Source organism: Sceloporus undulatus, chromosome 2, assembly GCF_019175285.1.
Source record: "Sceloporus undulatus isolate JIND9_A2432 ecotype Alabama chromosome 2, SceUnd_v1.1, whole genome shotgun sequence".
NCBI lineage: Eukaryota > Metazoa > Chordata > Lepidosauria > Squamata > Phrynosomatidae > Sceloporus > Sceloporus undulatus.
Genome location: NC_056523.1, coordinates 24,498,564 through 24,519,087, shown reverse-complemented (window position 1 = coordinate 24,519,087; position 20,524 = coordinate 24,498,564). Strand labels below are relative to the sequence as shown.

The 20,524-nt window shown below is 44.7% G+C and overlaps 1 protein-coding gene across 3 annotated transcripts; it reads right to left on the bottom strand.

Moving 5' to 3' along the window:
• Positions 1-4,182: 4,182 nt before the first annotated feature.
• On the bottom strand, positions 4,183-18,389 carry DALRD3 (DALR anticodon binding domain containing 3). 3 transcript variants are annotated; one of them, XM_042451343.1, is made up of 14 exons: positions 18,152-18,389; positions 17,743-17,808; positions 16,296-16,594; positions 13,121-13,383; positions 12,610-12,668; positions 12,390-12,512; positions 11,231-11,301; positions 10,400-10,458; positions 9,602-9,684; positions 8,441-8,564; positions 8,113-8,171; positions 7,388-7,501; positions 6,334-6,402; positions 4,779-5,560 (listed from the first exon to the last, which is right to left on the bottom strand). In XM_042451343.1, exons 1-14 carry the CDS (start codon positions 18,341-18,343, stop codon positions 5,441-5,443), a joined length of 1,701 nt encoding a protein of 566 aa, XP_042307277.1. In that variant the 5' UTR covers positions 18,344-18,389; the 3' UTR covers positions 4,779-5,440. The 3 variants fall into 3 exon arrangements, with proteins under 3 accessions (XP_042307278.1, XP_042307277.1, XP_042307279.1); XM_042451344.1 differs by lacking the exons at positions 4,779-5,560; positions 17,743-17,808 and adding an exon at positions 4,183-4,475; XM_042451345.1 differs by lacking the exon at positions 17,743-17,808.
• Between the last annotated feature and the right edge of the window lie 2,135 nt (positions 18,390-20,524).

Sequence of the window (20,524 nt, the reverse complement as noted above, 5' to 3'; positions counted from 1 at the left end):
CGGAATAGCGGTCTATAAATAAAACGTATTATTTATTTATTTATTATACTATTTGTTCTTCTAGCCCAGAATTGACTAGGTTGACTGGCAGTGGTTCTCTAGGATCTTAGGCAGGCAACTTTCACATCATCGCCTACCTGGCATCAGGAATTGAACCATCTGTATGCAAAGCTTGGGCTCTATCTGTGAATACTTGATCCTGTTTGTTCCTTACAATCTATCATAGAATCAGATGAATCCCATTCACCTCGATTTGAGGAAACACCTGACCATATGATGCTTACTGTGAGCAGAGCCCATAGATCTTCCTCTCAATGCAAAAAAAGGGTTCCCTGTTGACACAGGAAGGAATTTTACCTTCCTAAGAATGGCTATAACTATCCTTTTCTGGTACTTACTAGCTGAACGGATCTTCCAACTCTGTGTACAGTGGTACCTCGGGTTACGAAATTAATTCGTTCCGCGGCTAATTTCGTAACCCGAAAAACCTTCGTAAGCCGAATTGCCATAGGCGCTAATGGAAAAATAGCTCTCTGCTGCCCTCCGGTGGCGGAAAATAGCGCCGAGGTTTTTTCGTAACCCGAAAAAACCTTCGTAAGCCGAAACAATAAATCCCTATGGGATTTTTTCGTAACCCGAAAAATTCGTAACCTGGGTAATTCGTATCCCGGGGTACCACTGTACTTTGCTGCTGGCACATTCTTAAGCTGTAGCACTGAAGGTGGAAGAAAATATCTGAACAACCCCTTGCCCTACTCCTTTCAGCTACCTATTTTGGTGGAGTTGGTTGTGTAAGATCACCTTCCTGGCTCCTGCTGTCAAGATGGGCATAGGGCATTTAACTATATGATGCATATTCACTGGAAGCATTAAGATGCAAAGAGAATCCCAAAGAGTCATTGGGGTGCCTAAGAACTAGAAACCAGTTACCGTTTTTTTCTGCATAAGCTACAGAAGTAACTTCTGTCCCTTGTGTGTTTGTGAGTCAGGTAGCCCTTTTACCAATTTCTTAAAAGGTCCTAAAGACACCAGATCCCATCTGAACTTGGAAGTTAAGCAGGATCAGCCTTGGTTAGTAATTGGATGGGAGACTGTCAACGAATATCAGGTGCTGCAGGATTATGTTTCAGAGGAAGGAACTGGCAAAACCATCTCTCAGTATTCCTTTCCTAAGCAAACCCTATGAAATTCATGATGTTTCCATAAATCAAGTGACTTGAAGGCACACAAACTCACACAAAGCTCCCAGTACGTAGTTCTGTGTTCCCTTTGCTCCCTACCACCTGTGTACTATTTTTGCCTTTGAAGCCACAAGTCTCCCTGGATGAGGGTTTTTCACAGTTCAGTTCCTGCAGCCCTGGCACAAGCTAGGCTATAGTTGGGGGCCCCAGCCAAAGATGAGGATGTGCTACGCTGCAGTACAAAGTCCTTTGTGGCATATACTCAATAATTCAGCACCTGAGCCCTGGATTGGCTGGAGTTACTGGCTCCACAGCATCTTCATGCATATTTTATGGCCTAGATTGCAATTAACAGGGCAGTCACATCAAGGCCCCTTTGGGTGGTGCTTCCCATGGCAGGTCCAGTCAGGCACTGCTGCTTCCTAGTGCCCTTAGATTTGAGGAGCACCAGGGTGAGCTGCTGAACTTACTGCAAACCAGAACAACATTGTCCTGAGCTGTGCAGATCATGGGATGCCTCTGGTTGCTGCTGGCTTGAGAAGTGTATTTGGCAACATAGTTTGAATGCTTCTCCAATAGGAGTTCAACATCTGGGGGTTGCTCCCAACAAACCTGGGATCATACAGGTGGGTCAGTGCAAATGATGCCATTTCAGCCTCGTTTTGCCCTCAAAACTTGGCAGAGACAAGTTGCCTCAGAAGAAGCCTGGCAGATGGCACCACTGGAAGCAACGGGCACACTCCCTTCAGTGACTGGCTCTGTGGTCCGAGGCTCAGCCCTGCCCACAACAAGTGTCATCACTTACCCAGGCTGTGCCATGAGGATGAGTGTGAATTCTGCCTTCAAAAGATGCGAGGGTCGGGCAAGAAACAAAGAGGAGCCTGTCAGAGCCAAGTGCACAGTCTGGCTGGAAAAGGTATGGAAAGCCCTAGTGGGCACAGGGCTTTATTGGGATGGGGGCAGGAATGACTAGAGGGGCAGTGGTAGGAAATTAAATCTCAGAATAACTGAAAGTTCAAGATAGCATCACTCACTGAGATCCTAAACCAGACTGCTGCCTTACTGTTGTTCACAGAATCATAAGAGATGGAAGAGATGACAAGGGCCAGTCCAACCCCCTGCCATGCAGGAACACAGAATCAAAGCACCCCTGACAGATGGCCATTCAACGCCTTTAAAAACCGAGAGACTCCACTTTCTCTGCAAGGCAGTGTATTCCACCTTCAAACAGCTCTTACTGTCCTAATGTTAAGGTGGAATCTCTTTTCCTATAGTTTGAATCCACTGCTCTGTGTCCTGTTCTCTGCAGCAGCAGAAAATAAGCTTGCTCATCCGCAGCATGGCATTCCTTCAAATATTTAAACATGGTTATCATGTCTCCTCTTAACTTCTAAACATCTGGAGCCAAAGATTTATTGCGTTATTGATTTCAGGGAGAGATGAGAGAAGTGAGATATCAGTGAGATAACCATTAGCTGAGGCTGAAGTACTTTTGCAGATAATTCCATGTTTCACTTGAATTTCATTAGCAAGGTTGCTCAAAGAAGCAGAAGTGGAGGAAAGTACCGGTATGTCAGATTCCCCCAAACAGGGTAGTGTATGGTTTTAATGGTTTGCTTGCATTCTGTTTAAAATCGTCAGTCATGCAGTGTTCCCTGTGAAAGTACATTAAAAATTACCTAGAGCAAGTAAAAGGTCACTTTAGCGTATATGAGCCAGGTTGGCCTTTGTAATTTTGCCAGGACGCCTAAGAACTAAAACTTGGCAACATGCTGTACAAAAGGGTATTAAAAGGATAGCCTGTGTAGTTCATTTCACTAGACTCACACAGCCCATCTCTCAGAAAATGTTCTTTACAATCCTCCATTTTCTTGACCGACACACAACTTCTTTCTTTGTTTGTTTTGTTTTCATGCCCAGGTAACAGCTGCAAACAAGCACCAGAATAAAACTAGTCCCAAAACTCCCTTAATCTCCAGACAGAACAGGATGGCTCTTCCCCAGATTCCCAAAGGAAGAAACAAGGACTTTGGTAAGGCTCTGGTCTCGGAACCCACCCCAATCCACCCTGTATTAGCAACTTTGTAGGGAACACTGATCTAGGAACCTTTGGCCCTCTCAATGTTTTAGGTGACTAATCCTATAATCCCTTATCATTTGCCATGGTGGCTGGAGCTTTAAACAGAGGCTGGGTGGCCATCTGTCGGGGATGCTTTGATTTGGATTTCCTGCATGGCAGAGGTTGGACTGCATGGCCCTTGTGGTCTCTTCCAACTGTGATTCTGATTCTAAAGCCTAAAACATCTGGAGGTCAAATGTTTCCCACTTGGGTCCTGCTGTACCATTTTCTTGCTGATACTTGGGGAAAATGTTTTGCCTCTGTGTGAGTGGTGTGGGAACAGCATGAGCTTCTAGTTCTGTTGAACCTGGAGACTAATAGTCTACTGTGGGCTGGTCTACAGAGCATCATAGTTTCCTGCATGTGCAGAAGGGTGTGATTTGGCATCCAGCCAGAGCAGAGTTAGCAGGAGCCAGCTGTGTGCCTCAGATGCAAGGGCCTGATGCTGGCTTGCTCACTTCAGCAGGGTTCCTGCATCAGCCAGTCCTTTCCCACATTTCCCCATGAGAAGCCCTTCACCCACCTGCCCCATGTTTGTGTCCAATCTCTGAGCTCACCTACTCCTGTCTGGTCATGTGCATCACTAATACAAGCTCTGCTCCCATTTCTCCCACCTCAGACAAACCAGGCAAGAAGCTGCCATGTCTTCCTGCCCGCTCCTCCCATGCCAAAGTGACCCCTTTGGGCAATCATGACATGACGCCCTGGACTGGGCCCTCTCAGTCCGAGACTTCTTTCCATGCTCTTTTCAAGCCTGTGGTGTCCTTCTTGCACAGTGTCCCTTTCTCAGCAATAGGCGTGCCCAGCTCCTGCAGCTTTTTCCCAGACCTTGGAGAGAAGGCTCCAGCTGCTGAGGAGGAACAGAGGCAGAAGACTACACTGAGGCAAAGCAAGATCAAGCAGAAGACCCGGAGCAGGGGCCCACCCAGGCATGTCCGGAACAAGTGGCATGGCATGAAACTGCCGCCTGTGCCCAGCATCACCAATCTCAACTTCAGCAGAAATTTCACCTTCTCGTTCTTTGAGCTGCCACCTCATCAGAGTCACCAGTCCTGGGTGCAGCACCAGCAGCTCATCTGCCTCCTAATGAAACAGCTGAAGTAGCAAGTACCTTTGACAGAAGGTGTCAAAAGAGAGAGCAGCAGCCAGGTGCAGTACCTGGGACCTTCCAGCATCTATCCAAGGAAAACATACTAGACTCAACCAGAGTCCCTAGAGATTGTGGTTCCCTGCTATGCCAGCACACAACCGGTGGGCACAGTAGGGTAAAAGTAGCTGACGGGGCTTAAATGTGTAAACACATACATCCTATTACCTGTTTGTTTTGCTTCTCCAATTAGTTGCAGCTCTTTGTCTGCAGGTTTACAACAGCAGACACTGAACACTCCATCCTGTCTTGCCAAAGCCTGCAAGTCATCACCAGAAGCTGGTCCTCTATCCCGCCTTGTGATGTTTAGACAGATTTTGTGCAACAGGCATGGACAACAAGTGTGTGTTCTTTTAATTACAATTTCTTTGCTACAACTAACTGTGCCAAAAATTCTCAGTAAAGAGTAGGGACATGGCCTGAAGAGCCTCAAACATTTCAGAACAGAATAAAAACAGTAACCTACCAACTGTATCCATCAACATTTTTTTCTTTTGGCTTGTGCTGTTGATATCCATTAAAATATGAGTCCGTTGCCCCTGTGCGATTAAGCCAATGTCCACACAGGAGGAAGTAGAATCAAAAGATTTACTTGCTGCAACAAAATAGGTGACAGTCATTGGGATCATGAGACCACTGACACCTATTTTGCTGCAGCAAATCTTTTGATTCTACTTCCTCCTGTGTGGACATTGGCTTAATCGTACTGATTCCCAACATCCACTGTGAGTAAATGGAGCAATGCAATTAACCAGAGAATCCTGTCCTTCCCTTTTCTCCAAATAATTTTTAATCTATGCATGCTCCCAACTAGGTTTTAACAATTTTAGAGCTAAAGAATCTCCTGCAGGCAGTTCAAGGTCCAAAACACTAATGCTCTGCTTGATTCCTCTCCTCCCTGCAATCTGTTGTTCATTCCTCTTCACAAAGAGCTGGCCCTCAAGAAGGCTTGTGGAGGCTGTCTGTGTCACAGCAAACGTGTGGCCAACTTGCTCAGATCTGGCTAAGAGGCGGCAGATGGAGGGTGGCCAGGGCACTGTGGAACACTTCTCTCACTGCCCTCATCAGCTGTAACCGGGCAAACATCTGGCTGAATAAGTGGGGGCGTGGCTCCTGTTGGAGGCAAAGAAAACCATCACCTGTCCTGGTTGGCAGCAAAAGTAGCTTTCTAGTGCCAATGGCCTGGTGGGGGGAGGGATGGTTGGTTTCCCACTTTCATTTCCTCCACAACTGTCTCTGAACTTTGCCACATATACTGTTTAAATTTGCTGAGGAGGAAGACCTGGATGGTATGTACAGAGAATTCTGCTCTCTGAGGCTAGCAGGGATGAGCTTTCTATGCCATGGGACTTTTAAAAAGTGGGCAGTGGAGTTAGTGACCTTGTACTTCTCTAGGAAGAGGCTATCCACTGTACAGTCAGGATTAGAAAACTGACCCTTTTGCCTTAATCACCTTATTTAAAACTTCTGAATCTCCTTAAGGGGGAAGTTTAGATTTTGCAAGCCTGCAGAGAATAGCTTTAAAGGGTAGAAGCGAAAATGCCTGTAAACTTTCTGCCCCCAAATAACTTTCTCATTAACCACGGTCCTTGTAAATACATTGTTCCATATTTACATAGCATATGCTTCATGTTTAAAATTTTCATTTTAATCAAGCATAGTGTGTACTTTAGCAGAGAATGCTGAATGGTAACTGATGTTTACAACACAGTAGTTAGCTTATGTACTCCAGGAAGATGTGCCTCCCCCATCCAGGTTTGTGACACAATATGTCCATCTTTTCTGAATGCACTTTCATTTTGTTGAGAGTGTCTATGCTGATTTATTTATTTAATTTACCACATAATCCCTATATGCCCCAGCCATGCTCCTTACAGAACACTTACCCCCAAGATATGCACTCGATTGTAGTAGGAACTGAAATCCATGCTCAGTTGGATCAAGAACTTGCAAACCTATAACACAATGCAAAGTAATTCCTTGTTTACAAATCCTTCAAATAGGAAAACAGTATAATTGTCAAGCAGTGGAACTGGGACTTATGAAACTGTCTTATACTAAGTCAGACTACTGATATATCTACTAATAGCAGTATACAGGGATCTTCCCTGTGTCTTATTAGCTGAGGCCCTTTTCAGCTGTCAACACTCATGGACAAGCAAATGATGCGCTGTTTCACTCAGCTATGACACTGCCCACAGTATGTTTGCTTGCATGCATTCCAGCACATAAATATGCTTTGATTTTAGATGTGCTTAGGCCTCTAGGCCTATCCCCAGGACATATGCCCTGGCCATTTTAGCCAGTACATTATATAGGGCAGTTTCTGGGCAGGGTATGACAGTGGAGAAGGCTCCTCACTCCTACTTGGAGCTTGAAGGGGCAAGCTCAGACATCAAAACTGTATTTGGATTAGCAAGATTCTTCTGTATTCTCTAAAGCAATGGGGAGCAAAGTGTAGCCCTCCACATGACGTTAGACTGCAACTCCCATGAGGCAGCATGGCCAGTGGAATGCTAGGCATTGCAATACAACAGCATCTGGAGGGCCACACTTTGCCCACCTCTGCTCTAGAGGATATGAGGCTAGAAATCTTTAGCAGAGAAGTTTGGTCTATGGCTGGTCTAAACTACTGAAGTGCCTGTTAGTATCTAAAAACAGTATCCTTCTGCACTCCAGGTGATACCCAGCTGGTCTGAAATGGCATCTTCTGCCTGCAGTGAGCTCAAAAATACTGTGACTGTTGACTGAATGTGCCTGAGATCTGCACAAGATGGCCAGTCCTCTTAGGATCTGGGGATGTTCAAGATAGAAACTCTCTTTCCCAAAGCAAAGCACACATTCACATATGCAGACACATACACACAGAAGCCAGGATAGACAGGGAAAGAAAAGGCACTGCTACCATTCTGTCCAGCAGTGTCTGAAAACACAGCTCACCGCCTCAGTGCTGGCTGTGATCATGAGCCTGCCATCAGCAATGGGAAGCTGTATGACCCGATTCAGGATTTCCTGGAAGGGCAGGATACCATTGAATAACAACAGCCATTCACCCTGGGGAAAAAAGCAGAAACTTTTGTGAGTCACATTAGAGGAATTTTAATTCAAGTCCCAGCACAGTTCATTCCAATAAATGTTGCTGTTTTCATGCTTCTGTTAATGGGGAAACAGCCATTTTGGCTGCATCAAAACTGCCAAGTAGAAGATGGAAATTAATTCCTTCTCCATACCAGCTGCTCCAATCACAAAAATCCCAAGGAATTATACACAGTCAGGTTATACTCTGCTAGGAAGATTGCTTTGCACATAATGTTGACAGTAGCACCATTAGAAAACAGTAGTCTTTCCTTCACCCAGTTGATGGTATCAGGGGGAAATCAGTTGTGCTCCCTGGGGCACACAGAGTGGCCAAAAGCCACTTGCCTGTGCAGAGCAGATGAACTCCCTCCCTTCCACCAATTAGCACCATGCATGTGACCAGGTGAGGGGATCTCTGTCACAGTGAGCACCAGCCACGTTGGAAATATTTGTCTATGGTGCAGAATCTCTCCATTTGTGGCACATGGTAGTCAAATGCAAATCCAAGACCTATCTTGGATTAATCAATCTCAGTATTATACAATCTTATGTGGATTATACCTGGGTCTTCCTCCCCTTTTTCTCACCTCTTCTTTGAGAGAGATGTAGTTCAGTTCTGAAGGTGGAGGAAAGGCTGGGTAAAGCCCTGGAATTGGATGGCAGAGGTTTGTTAATGCAGAAACCATAGGAAATGAAGCATTCAACAAATGTGGGCAATGCATATAGCAAAATTTTATGGAACAGCCATGAGTGACAAAAACACAGTCAGGCTGAAGGAATATGGCTATTGTATGCATCATTTTTTTTCCAGTCTAGAAAACTATTTTTCCACTCCTGGACCACCACTGTACATAATCCTGATTCATCATCCCTAGATATCAGATGCAATTGAGCATGGCCTATGTAAGCTCTTACCTTGCTCTTTTGCCCGCTTATAAGTTTCAAATAGGGTGGCAAGCCGAGCACAGTTGTACATTACAAAGGCTCCACTTTTGGTCCCCTTGGTGGAGATGCTGGCCTCTTCCATATCCAGAAGAACCTGAGAGGGTGAAAAACAGCTCTGCTATGAGAGTAACGCTCCAAGCTCTATGCCTATTAAAGCCATCAATATTACCATCATCTTTATTTATACCCAGCCCTTTTCCTTCACCTGCCTTTCTCTGGCAGAATGTCTCAGGGTTTGTACCTGAGGAATTAAATCACTAGAGCAGCCCCATCTCTACTTTTCACAATCAGTGGTCTTGTCCACACAAATTCAAGTTCCCTCATGGAAGAGGAACTCAGCCTACATAAAGCTAGCCTTATCAATTCATTTGTAACTATTATTTTTTTGTGGTCTGCTACCTTCAAATGTCTGTAATAGCTACTAAAACTGCTGTTGTATAAAAATGGCAATTTTTGCCCTTCCAGTTCACTCCAGACCATTCACTTTTTTCATACTTCTCTCTTCATTCCATCCTAATGTTGTGATCCCAGGCTCTGCCACAGTCCTCAATGCCTGTGCTCCTACTGACCTGTTCCAAAAGAGCTTGTGCCGCTGCTATGCTTTAGACCAGGGCCTCAATGTATTTGGGACTTTAATTCACAGAGACCCCAGCCTGCAGGGAAACATGGCAATTTCTGGCCAGTGCTAACGGACTGAGAAAGTTGTAGTTCAAAACATGTTGGGAGTGAAAGACTGACCACCCTTATATACATCAAATATGTTTTATTTACCATTTGTTTACAAATCATGTTTCAACCTCCTCTGGTTACTCAGAAGTCAGAATGCATGCAGAGAACTGTATGCACTACTAACCCATGGCACACATATCTTCCAATTCAATGCTGCTAATTAATTCAATATTCAGAATTAGTTTTGCCAACTGTATACATTTGTATAAGAGATACTACCATTGTAACACAGAAGTCCCTGGTTGGATATATCAGTATGAACAATTTTTTTCCAAATAGAAATTGTCATTGTCATCCAAACAAAATGGTGGCAGCTGAAATCATGTGGCTTCTACACAGAGGCCACATTGCCTTCTGAGTGACTATTCACAAGGGACACCTCAAGAGAATACCTCTGGTTACCTGGCTTTGATGGCTCATGCTGAGTATCTCAAATCGGATGGCAGCTGCTGTTAAGACATTGACTATTTCAGTCCAAGTATCATCTGGAGGAAGGAAATAAAAGAGATATATTTGCCAAACAAAAACAAACTCAAGCAAGCTGGAGTGGAAACTTCCAGTGAAACAATCAGTCCACAACAGCTGTTCTTAACTTTTTTTGTTAACAGACTTCTTTGAAAATCTGATCCACTATGGAGTCTTTTCCAAGAAAATGCACAATAAACAACACTCACACAATTTTGCACACACTTTATTTGGTTGCACTGAAAACCGATTTTCTTCATATAGAAAAATTTTACTTGAGAAAAGCTATTTTTACCCTAAAGTTGAGGCAGGAAACAATCTTCAAAGTAGCAAGAATGAAAGTGAAGGGTGTGTGTGACAATGGGTTGCCTTGTTCATGGAACCCTGAAGCACATCCATGGACTGCCTAAGGGAACCACTAACTTCATGTTAAGATGAGTGGGTCTAAGAGGAAATGGCCATGCTTCCTGGTAAAGACATCAGATGAAAAGAGTAGAAGACTCGAGGAGATGGCACTTAAAGCCCTGCAACATCTGGGAAGTACACCGAACTGAAGTGGCACATAGATATCTCTCCATTCCCAACACCATACACAACAAAAATAAGACATCCAACAAGAAGATGCATCTGCATAATGTCAATTGTAAGAGGCAACCAAATCTTTAGACAGCAGCTCAAGCAGGGGGGGGGGGGCCACGGGACCCAACACTCAACAAATGACAGGACAAACATTACCCTGAGAGAGGTCTCCATACTTTAACACCGAAGCTTCATGCATCTGGGAGTGTCGTAGCCTGTAAGTGATAAGCACAAAATGGTTTGTAATGCCTTGGCAGAAAGAACATATGGCTTGTATGGTTTGTAAAATACCAACACCACCACTGATGCTGAATCACAAATTGATAAATAGAACTGTTAATGGGAAGATAAGGGACCAGACCCTACCCCCATCCAGTGCAGCCCTAATGTTGGTTCTGTAAAGCTAAGGCTGTTTTTTTCATTTCTCAGTAAAACTAAGGCTGCCTTGCCATACTTTTAGCTAGACCAGTGCTTGCTGGTCTCTAGAAACCGCACCATTTCTCTTATGGTGAGAATGAGGACCTGTACATCACCACGAATCAGCTACCTACTAAGCGTTTGTAATTCATGGTGACCGTCACTTGCTGGGCACTACCCAGAAATTAATTACAGACAGGAGGATGGGATTCCCTTGCTTGCCCCAAATCTTACAGAAGGAAGACCTGGAACAATGGATGCAAGCTACAGGAAAAGATTCCACCTCGACATTAGGAGGAACTTTCTGACAGTAACGGCTGTTCGACAGTGGAACACACTCCCTCGGAGTCTAGTGGAGTCTCCTTCTCTGGGGGTCTTTAAACAGAGGCTTGATGGCCATCTGTCGGGGATGCTTTGATTGAGATTTCCTGCCTGGCAGGAGGTTGGACTGGATGGCCCTTGTGGTCTCTTCCAACTCTACAATTCTATGATTCTAAGAATGTTCCACTGTTCTTAATAGAACAGACAGATCCTGAGTAAACAGCAGCTGAAAAAAGAGTGGTCACTTACTGGAAATAATGAGGAACACTCAGAGGAGAGGAAGAATGGATGGTTTTCACTGGCCCACAGATAAGGTGTTTCTATGGAAGCAATAGATACAAAGCAGTAGTAGCAACACAATGGGAAATGTATGGCCCTCCACGCATTATTAGACTACAGCTTGCATTAAACCTTCCCATTGTCTCTGCTTCCTAAGGCTGATAACATCTTGATGGCCACAGATTCCAAGCCTTGTCTTACAACAAGTGCTGTTCTCTTTTCAGAAAAAGACAGCATCATATGAAACAGGAGACACAGATATTTTGGGGAAAGATCATGCAAACAAAGAGAGCCCACTGAAGCCTTTGTTAATCTAGGCAGTTTGTTTAGAGGAAACAAGCCATTACAGTGACACCAAGCATTTCCCCCCTAAAAAAATACAAACATAAATGTGTGTGTGTGTGTATGTATACATACAAAATACAAACCTAAATTAAGAGAAATAATGGGTTTCTGATTTTGAGAGATACCATTATGTTGAAGAGATGTCCCTTTTCAACAAACAGAGACCCATGTACAAAAATGGATATGCAGATTAAAGAGGACAATTCAAGGAGGAGGAGTTGGGTTCAGGGATACGAGTAGCAGGAACAGTGCAAGGAGGAACAGAACTGGAATACACAAATTCTTGTTTCAGATTACAATTAAAGTTTTTTTGGCCTTGGATGGTGTCCAGTTTTAAAATTTTGCTTACAGGGTACAAGTGCAGAAAGACATGCAAAATATACTTCATTCTGTTTCTAGAATTAGCAAAACTCTGTTGTCCTTGCACCAAGGTGTTTTTGAGGTGCAGGTGACAATCTTTCCCCCTACCTTAAAATATTTAACAAGTGTTGTACGGCAGGGGAAGCGGCTGATCAAGACACAAAGAAGCAAGGGGTCTTTATCAGTGTAGTCAAGGAACCCATCTTCATCTCCTTTAGGCAACTCAATATAATTGGAAAAGCTTTATGGTAGCCTTTCTCAACCAACCACCTTCTCAGTATATGAGATTGTAGCTCTCATCATCCCCAGACAGCATGACAATGGCTGTAGTCTGACACATCTGCAGAATACCAGCTTGAGGATACCTATCTTATACATCCATCCCACATTATTCATTATCATCAAAAGAAAAGTCACTTCTCACCTGTGGACCTGGGAGAGCTTGTGGAGCAACCAGCCTCCACAGCAAGTCCACCTTCTGCTGCTGGAATGCCTCTTCATGGCTCACCACGTGCACAACACTGTAGCTTCGTCCTGGTGAAACTACCTGGAAAGAAAAAAATTGCTCACCGTCAAGACTTGGGGACAGGCAAAGGTGCTACTTCAATCACACCAACAGCTAAAGCTCTCAATGCTTTACTCACCATGCATTGCAGGGCCACACGCTGCAGCTCAGCCACATGACACAGTTTCTCCTCTGTCACTGAAATAAAAGAGGAGATTCCTGAAAGGTTGTTCAGTCCCTACTACTGCAGCCCTTACTTCTTAAAGGTTTCCATGTTCAAGCTGGGGCAGACAAGAGGAATCAACCTGCCAGGTAGTTCCAAGCATAACCACTTTCCTGATGTAACACCTACCTGGCCAATGGAGAGCAGCACAGAACTTGGCCAGCCCTAGCATTTCAGAATTGGACTAGGACTCTGGGAGACCAGGTTTTGAATCCTTGCTCACCCGCCAAAACTTACTGGGTGACCTTAGGCAAATCACACTCTCTCAGCCTCAGAGGAATGCAAAAATAACACCACCACCCCCAGAACAAACCTTGCCAGGAAAATCCTGTGATAGATCACCACAAGTCTGTAATGATTCGAAGGCACAGAACCACAAGAACAACAAGGCAAACTATGTACCACAGTGTTTAAAGAAGTTGCCTACCAAGAAAGACATCCAGGTTAGGGTCATAACCTTCCAGGTGCTTTTCTTCCAGGACCTTTTTCAAGTGAAGTTTACACACAACTTCCTCCTGGTCTGTTGGAGCAAATGTGGCATGAGGACATTGGTGAAGGGCTTCTTTCATGGCTAGAACATCCTCAAGGTTTGGGGGGGTTTCTAATACCAAAGGCCACTCAACTCGCAACTGCCGCAAGAACTGATGGATTTCTTCATCAGGCAAAGCTGGGACCAGATGTACATCTACCCTGGATGGCAAAAAGGCAAGATTGGGGGGAGGGGCATGTTTTTAAAAAACACAACAAGTTCTTTGATTTAAACCAATTTTTTTGATTAAATCAGAGGTTTTTGCATTAATGTGTACAACTACATCAATACAGGACTAAATCAGAAAATTAAGTAGCTAAATGCAGTTAGGCTGCTGTGGCCACTAGTTAAATAATAATTGCATCCTTAGTCACTGCAGCAGTCGGAGACATAGAGAAATAGATTTGGGTATCATCAATGTACCATGTCTCCGGATGATCTCTCCCAGCAGCTTCATGTAAATGTTAAACAGCATGGGGGATAGAATGGTGCATTGAGGGACTCCAGATGTCAGCTCTCTCCTAGAAGAGCAGCTGTCCCCCAGCATCACAATCTGGAATCTGCCTGAGAGGTAGGAACAGAGTCACTGGAGCACAGTGCCCCAATACCTAACTCCCTCAGGCATTCCAGAAGGATACCATGGTTGATCGTACTGAAGGCCGCTGAGATGTCCAAGAGCACCAGCAGGGTCACGCTTCTCCTGTTGATGCCCAGACAGAGATCATCAACTAAGACGACCATGGACGTCTCAACTCCGTATCTCACCCTGAAGCCGGTTTGAAATGGGTCCAGATAATCGGCTTCATCCAATACAGCTTGGAGTTGGGAGGCAACTGCCCTCTCAGTCACTTTGCCCAAGAATGGTAAGAGAGAGATCAGTCTATAATTGTTTCTTACCAGGGGATCTAGGGAGGGTTTTTAAAAAGTGGTCTTACTACTGCTTGTTTTAATTTAGATGGAAATATTCCCTCCTGAAAGGATGCATTAATTATAAGTTGTAATAATATTTTCATTGCAACCCCTCGCTGAGCGGTCAACCATGATGGGCAAGGATTGAGAGGGCACGTCGTCTTCCTTACATTTCCAAGGAGCTTGTCCACTTCATCGGTATTTGCAAACTCAAAATGATCCAGTTTAATACAGTCCATGGAATCAATGGACACCTCTCTTACTGTTTCTGTCATAATGCCAGCGGTCTAGATCAAGCCTTATCTGAGAGATTTTATCCGCAAAGAAGTCATTAAAAGCGTCACAGCAGGGGCATATAGAAGTGGCTTTATTTTAAAAAACCAACTTAAACTAACCTGGTTTAAACTAGCCAACCTTGAAAAAAGGAGGGAGGGGCATGCAACATTGTCCATACAACTGACAGAGTGAGGAGAAGATGCAAGATCCTCTATATACAACCCAGAAAACAATATATCTGGTCAGGGATGAACCACTAAACTGATTAAGGCCCACAGGACAGTGACAGAGTGCATGCTTTCCACGCATTTAATTCAGGGATAGCTCACTTCCAAACCTTGTACTGTAGGGGCCTTAACCTCAAGGGGCTTTTGCAGCCCCTGGCCTCCAATACCTCTCTGGACCACCTTTTGTTAACTACAGAAAATATAAATAAAAATGAATTGCCTCTCCTGAAGTGTGCAGGAGCCGTGGTTCATATTTCAAATTAGCTGTAAGCCCTGTTGTCCCCCACCTGTGTTCATTATTAAAAATAAATTTCAAACCCAAATTGGGCACTTCCAAGTTGTACATGTTTTGTCTGGTAGAGGGGCTATTTTATTTTCACCACTTTGGGCCACCCATGCAGGCTCCTGAAGGGCCCCGAATGACTTCAAGACCTGCTGAAGTTGTCCACCTTTGACTTAAACCCTGGGATATCCAGCTAAAAGGGATCTAGCTTTTGGCTCTTGGAGAACTGTTGCCAGTCAGAAGACGCAACTGCTTCAGTACCAGATCTAGGTCAGTATAAGGTGTTTGTTTGTCTCCATTTTCGTAATTTCAAACCACAGCTTCACCAGATGAGAAACCACATTGTGCAAATCTCGAGCTCCAAGTCTCCCTCTATGAAACTTGCTTTACTGTACAATTCTAAACCTAGCCGCTTCCCATGAACACCAAAAGTAGTACACATGATCCAAAGCGAGTACATACATTTCCTCAGTCTTAGTACTACGTGTGGGTCGCAGAAATCAGACTTCAACGTCTGCTGCTGTCTCAACTGAAGTTTCTCTTTAAAAACAATGAAGATTAGAAGAACACGTTTTCTTTTTAAAAAGAGATTCTCATCATTGCACAAGCTCCTTGAATTGACAACACATTCACAACTCACTGGGAAATGATCAGTGTAAATATTAAATTAAGATTACAAAATGAAGCATGCATTCCTATGTAAGAGACATCTCCACTGAACACAGTGGGATTTACTTCCATGTAAGAAAGCAGTCAACTGTGCTGCTAAGCCGCCATAAAAAATAAAAGCGAACTATCTATGTATGTTTCTAGGTCATGACAGCAGGGGCGTCACTATGGGGGATGTGGGGAGCGTGGGCCATATAGGCGACACCACTGCCTCCCAAATACCTGCCTTTTGACAGAAATGAGTTGTGGTGTCTGGCTGTGTCCTTTTAAAATGCTGAAGATGCAGTGTGAGTGAGGGAAGGCTCAGTGGGAAGGAAAAGGAGAGGACCCTTTTTAAAAATCAATTTATGATTTATTTATTTTAAAAAATAAAATTAAAAAATATTTTTAATTTTTTCTTTAAAAAGAGCTTACCAAATTTTCACATTAACTACATGAAATGCTGTACATGCAAATACTTTGAGGCTGTGCATACAATATTGTAATTTAAATGTATAATTTTAATGTTACTAATTGTTTATGTCACGACAATTGCCAATTCAGCGCTTTACGGGCATTACGAATTGTGAGTAACATTAGTACAAAAAACATTACAGGATTCTCTATGGTGTGGTATGGGAGTAGGTCAATAGGAGGATGACACCAATCTAATGACCTCACTGCCTGAGCTATGAAGCAATTCACAGTAAGAATGGTGCTGCCTACTAACCCTTGAGCCTGGAGCATGCTTGCCAGATGGTCCGTGACCAGGATGGTTCTCAGGTGACTTAGGCTGAGAGAGTTCAGGTCTTTGCGTCCATGGAGGGACACACAGTTGAGGAGGATGCTGTGTCCGCTGGCTGCCTGGGGAGGTTTTGTATACGTTGGAATGGCATTCAGGATCTGTTCAAAGACAGCAGGTCTCTCCAACTGCACAGTCAGCCCAAATGTGCTCTTCTGGCAGCTCTTTATGGGAGGAACCCCAGGGCTTTTAAGGGAAACCACACTCTCTGCAATGCCACTGGGAACCTGTCACAATACAAGACAGAAGAGAGAAGTAGCACAGGCTTCCTTGTGAGACTGGCTCTTCCAAGCAGCTCAACTTGATGTCAAATAACAGGACTGGCCAAAGATAACGATGCATCTGAGGAAGTAGACCCAAGTCATGCTGCCAAAAGCTCATGCTGCCAACTTCCTTCTTTCATTTAGTCTCAGAGGTGCTGCAAGATCTCTCTACATACTGGTTCTACAGACCAACACGGCTATATCTTGAATTCATTTCTTATGTGAAGTTGAAGACTTTCATGGACGGCATCCATAGTTTTGTGTGTGTGTTTTTGGGGGGGGGGGCTATGTGACCATATTCTAGAAGAGTTTATTCCTGACATTTCACCAGCATTTCTTTGGAGAAAGATGCCAGCCACAGATGATGGCAAAACGCTTCTAGATAATTCCACATGGTTTATTTGCAGCTATATGACCTATACTATATTTTATTATGTCCCCAGCTGTATTTCTCAGATCGTCTTAACTTCATTCAAATGCCTTGTGGGCTTATAACATACTTACAGGACTCTGACAAAGGCTTAACATCGTACTCTTCCAGCCACAAGCCCTTGACTGGATCCCTTTCCTTGGTCCAGGGTGATGAAATGAAGGGGGAAACCCATCCAGTGTTTCATGGTCTCCTGAAGCAGCCCATGGCCAAGACATTTGCTGCTATCCCTTTCCCTCCTGGGCAGAAGGCTGAAATGGAGGACGCCTGGGGGCATCCTGGATGCTGAAAAGCGATCCCTCTCCAAGGCCAAGCATCTTTATCCAAGGGCAGTGGCAAAGGAGGAGACACACTGCGGAAGCCATCCAGTCTGAGATGGCCTTATCTGCCCTGGCTCAATGCTAGGAATCCTGGGGACTGCAGTTCTGTCAGGCCTTCAGCCTTCTCTGTCAGAGAGACCGGCTACAACAAACTACAAGCCCCAAATCGGACGCCTTGAGCCCCTCCCTCTATGGGGAGAAAGGCGGGATATGAGCAAATAAAACAACAACAAACAAACAATCCCAGGATTCCCCAGCACTGACTGAGCCAGGGAAGCTAACGCGGCCTCAGAGCGGATTAATCCCTGAAGGGTGTTTTGGAGCCACATCATTCTCCTGGCCGGGAAAAGAGGACAAGGCACCGCAAAATGTAGGACATCTTTGGCGAAAGAAAAGCTCGAAACAGTCTTCATCACTTGGAATTCCTCCTGGAGAGAGAAAATAGGCCCCAAAACACTTAATGTCAATATAACCCATGCTTCTCAATGAGGCTCCAAATGGAGGACCTTCTGGAAGGCCTCCTGGGCAGAAAGAGGCTGAGATGGAGGACGTGTCCTGGAAAAGGAGGACGCCTCTGGTCGCCTTGGTCACGTGTCCGCGAGGCCCCGCCCATTCTCTCATGGCCCCGCCCCTTCTGCGCAAGCCCCACACTTTTCTCATGCCCCGCCCCCTTTCTCAATGCCCCGCCCCTTCCAATCAAGAAGGCCTCCTCTTCTCTCAAGGCTCCTTCTCTCGTGGCCCCGCCCCTCTCTTCATAACCACGCCCCCTACCTGCCCGTCGGTGAACATGGCCCTGAGGGCCGCTTGCGGCGCCAGGAAGTCCCTGCTGCGTAAGCTCCGGGTGCTGCTTTCCTTGAACCAGACGGGGCCTCCTCGGGCTCCATCCCCGGCCTCCCCTCGAAGAGCCCCGTTTAAAGCTTGGAGGGTGGCCGACACCGACCAGGGGCTCTCCCCTGTCTCCATGGCGACAGAAGGAACCGCCGCACTTCCGGGCCCCTTTCGCAGGATGTGACGTCACGCCGGGAGAACAACCATAGAGATGAGAGTATAGAATGGGGCGGGGCCTTTAGGGACAATGGAACCCTGGGAGCTGTAGTTTATTGTGGCACCAGCACTATCTCAGACAGAGAAGGCTGAATGCCTCAGAAAACTACAAATCCCAGAATTCCCTAGCAATCAGCCAAGGCTGTTAAAGTGGCGTCTAACTGCAATAATGTGGCTCCGTGGTTTGAGGGCTTGGGCAAAGTAGTCACACTCTCTCAGCCTCCTCAGGGCAAGGCCTTGGCAGAGTCTTTCTTGCGGCTGTTTGATATTTCTGTTTAAGTTCCAAGTATTAATAATGAATGTGGCAAAGCAATTGCAGAAGGTACACAAAGCATTGTCCTGCCAAGCACAAAATGCCATTGCTACCTACATTTCTTTTTGGAAGGAGGAGGAAAGCAGTGCAGTGTAGTGGCCTGAGCACTGGACTGTAACTGGAGATCAGGGTTCAGTTCCCTGCTCAACCATAAAGCCCCATTGGATGGCCTTGGGCAAGTCACACTCTCTTGTGTTCTGAATAAACTTGCCCAAAAAACCCTATGATAGGTTCGCTTTAGGGTTGCCATAAATAAAAAATGATTTGGATTCATACAACAACAACAAAATGACTTGAAGGCACACAACAACAACAGTGCCTTGTAGAAGGGGGCTTCATAGTAGATGGGCGGAAAGGAAAGGTACAACACATTTTGCATTAAAACCCTAAAGGAGGACGCCGGATGAGGATGTAAGAGTTTATTTGGTTCAGACCCTTCAAATCACTTCCAGCTTTTTTTTCAAGCTGAAAAGATGTAGATTAGAATAAACTTTGCTTCTTTAACCACAGTTTATCAATCTCACAGGGGAAGAAAGATTAGATTCAACCAGAGAAAGTCCTCTTTGATCTAAACAGCCATCTTCCTCTCTCTCTTTTTCTCCTGTAGCTCTGACTATGAGGGCCTTTCTTCTTTTTATTTACCCTTGCGTGCAAAAAGGCTTTGTTTTATTGGTGTAATTTTATGGCTCAAAGTTATTCTGGGGAACCACTTTAAATATTTATTGAAACCTAGAGACAAAACCGGCAAGCCTTGAGCTTAATGAGGACAGCTCCACCAGTATTCCCATTTCAGACTAACCTTTTTTCCTACCACAGCATTCCCTGGGCTGGCATCTGCCACATGTATTCTCCATGGGCCAGCTTTGCTGGGAATAATGGGAGGGAACCAATTTCGGAAGGCTGCTTTGAATCACTGTATACCCTAATTGTTGTTGTTGTTGTGTGCCTTCTCGTCCTTTCCAACTTCTGGTGACCCTAAGGCAAACCTATCACTGAGTTTTCTTGGCAAGTTTCTTCAGAGGAGGTTTGCCATTGCCATCATCGGAGGCTGAGAAAGAGTGACTTACCCAAGCTCACCCAGTGGGTTTTCAGGGCCAAGCTGGAATTTGAACCCTCCCAGAGTCATAGGAGTTTATCACATAGGTACCATATATGTTCAGTGCTCAAACCACTACACCATACAAAGTACAGATACCTTAATAGCACTGTAACACTGAGGCCTCACCTGCACTGCACAAATAATGCAGTTTGACACCACTTTAACTGTCATGGTTCAATACTATGGAATCCTTGGTTTTGTAATTTGTTGTGGCACCAGAGCGCTGTGACGGTCTCACAAAACCACAAATCCCAGGATTCCATAGCATTGAGCGACGGCAGTTAAAGTGGTGTGAAACTGGACTATTTGTGCAGTGCAGGTGCAGCCTGTGATCTACCATTTGGCTATCTCTGTCCTAGTAATTCCTAACTGGACCAAGTTCTGAGACCAAAAGCTATATTATGTCCTTTGTGTGATGAGGCTGTGAAAGGTCTCAAATGGTTCTCACTTACCTATCATTTATCTTGTCAGTCCCATTTCCTCACTTGTTCTGCTGACTACTGCTTATTGCAGTTCTATTAACATTTATGTAATGCCACTTTTTATTTTAATACTATATAATAAAACTTGTTATATGGTGCACAGCAGATTTTCCTTTTTAACATGGGAATCACCTTTGTTGGAAGGAAGAAAGGAGATATCAGTTAAACACTGGAAGAAACATTCTAAAGGTGAGAATTATTTGATA

Bases quoted from the DNA above. Each gene is read 5' to 3' on its own strand.
- DALRD3 (XM_042451343.1), bottom strand. From the start codon at position 18,343: ATGGAGACAGGGGAGAGCCCCTGGTCGGTGTCGGCCACCCTCCAAGCT. The intron at 9,685-10,399 runs GTAATGTTTGTC...TCCTTCCTCCAG, and splicing joins GTATGGAGACCTCTCTCAGG to ATGATACTTGGACTGAAATA. The intron at 8,172-8,440 runs GTAAGAGCTTAC...ATCCAATTCCAG, and splicing joins TAAGCGGGCAAAAGAGCAAG to GGCTTTACCCAGCCTTTCCT.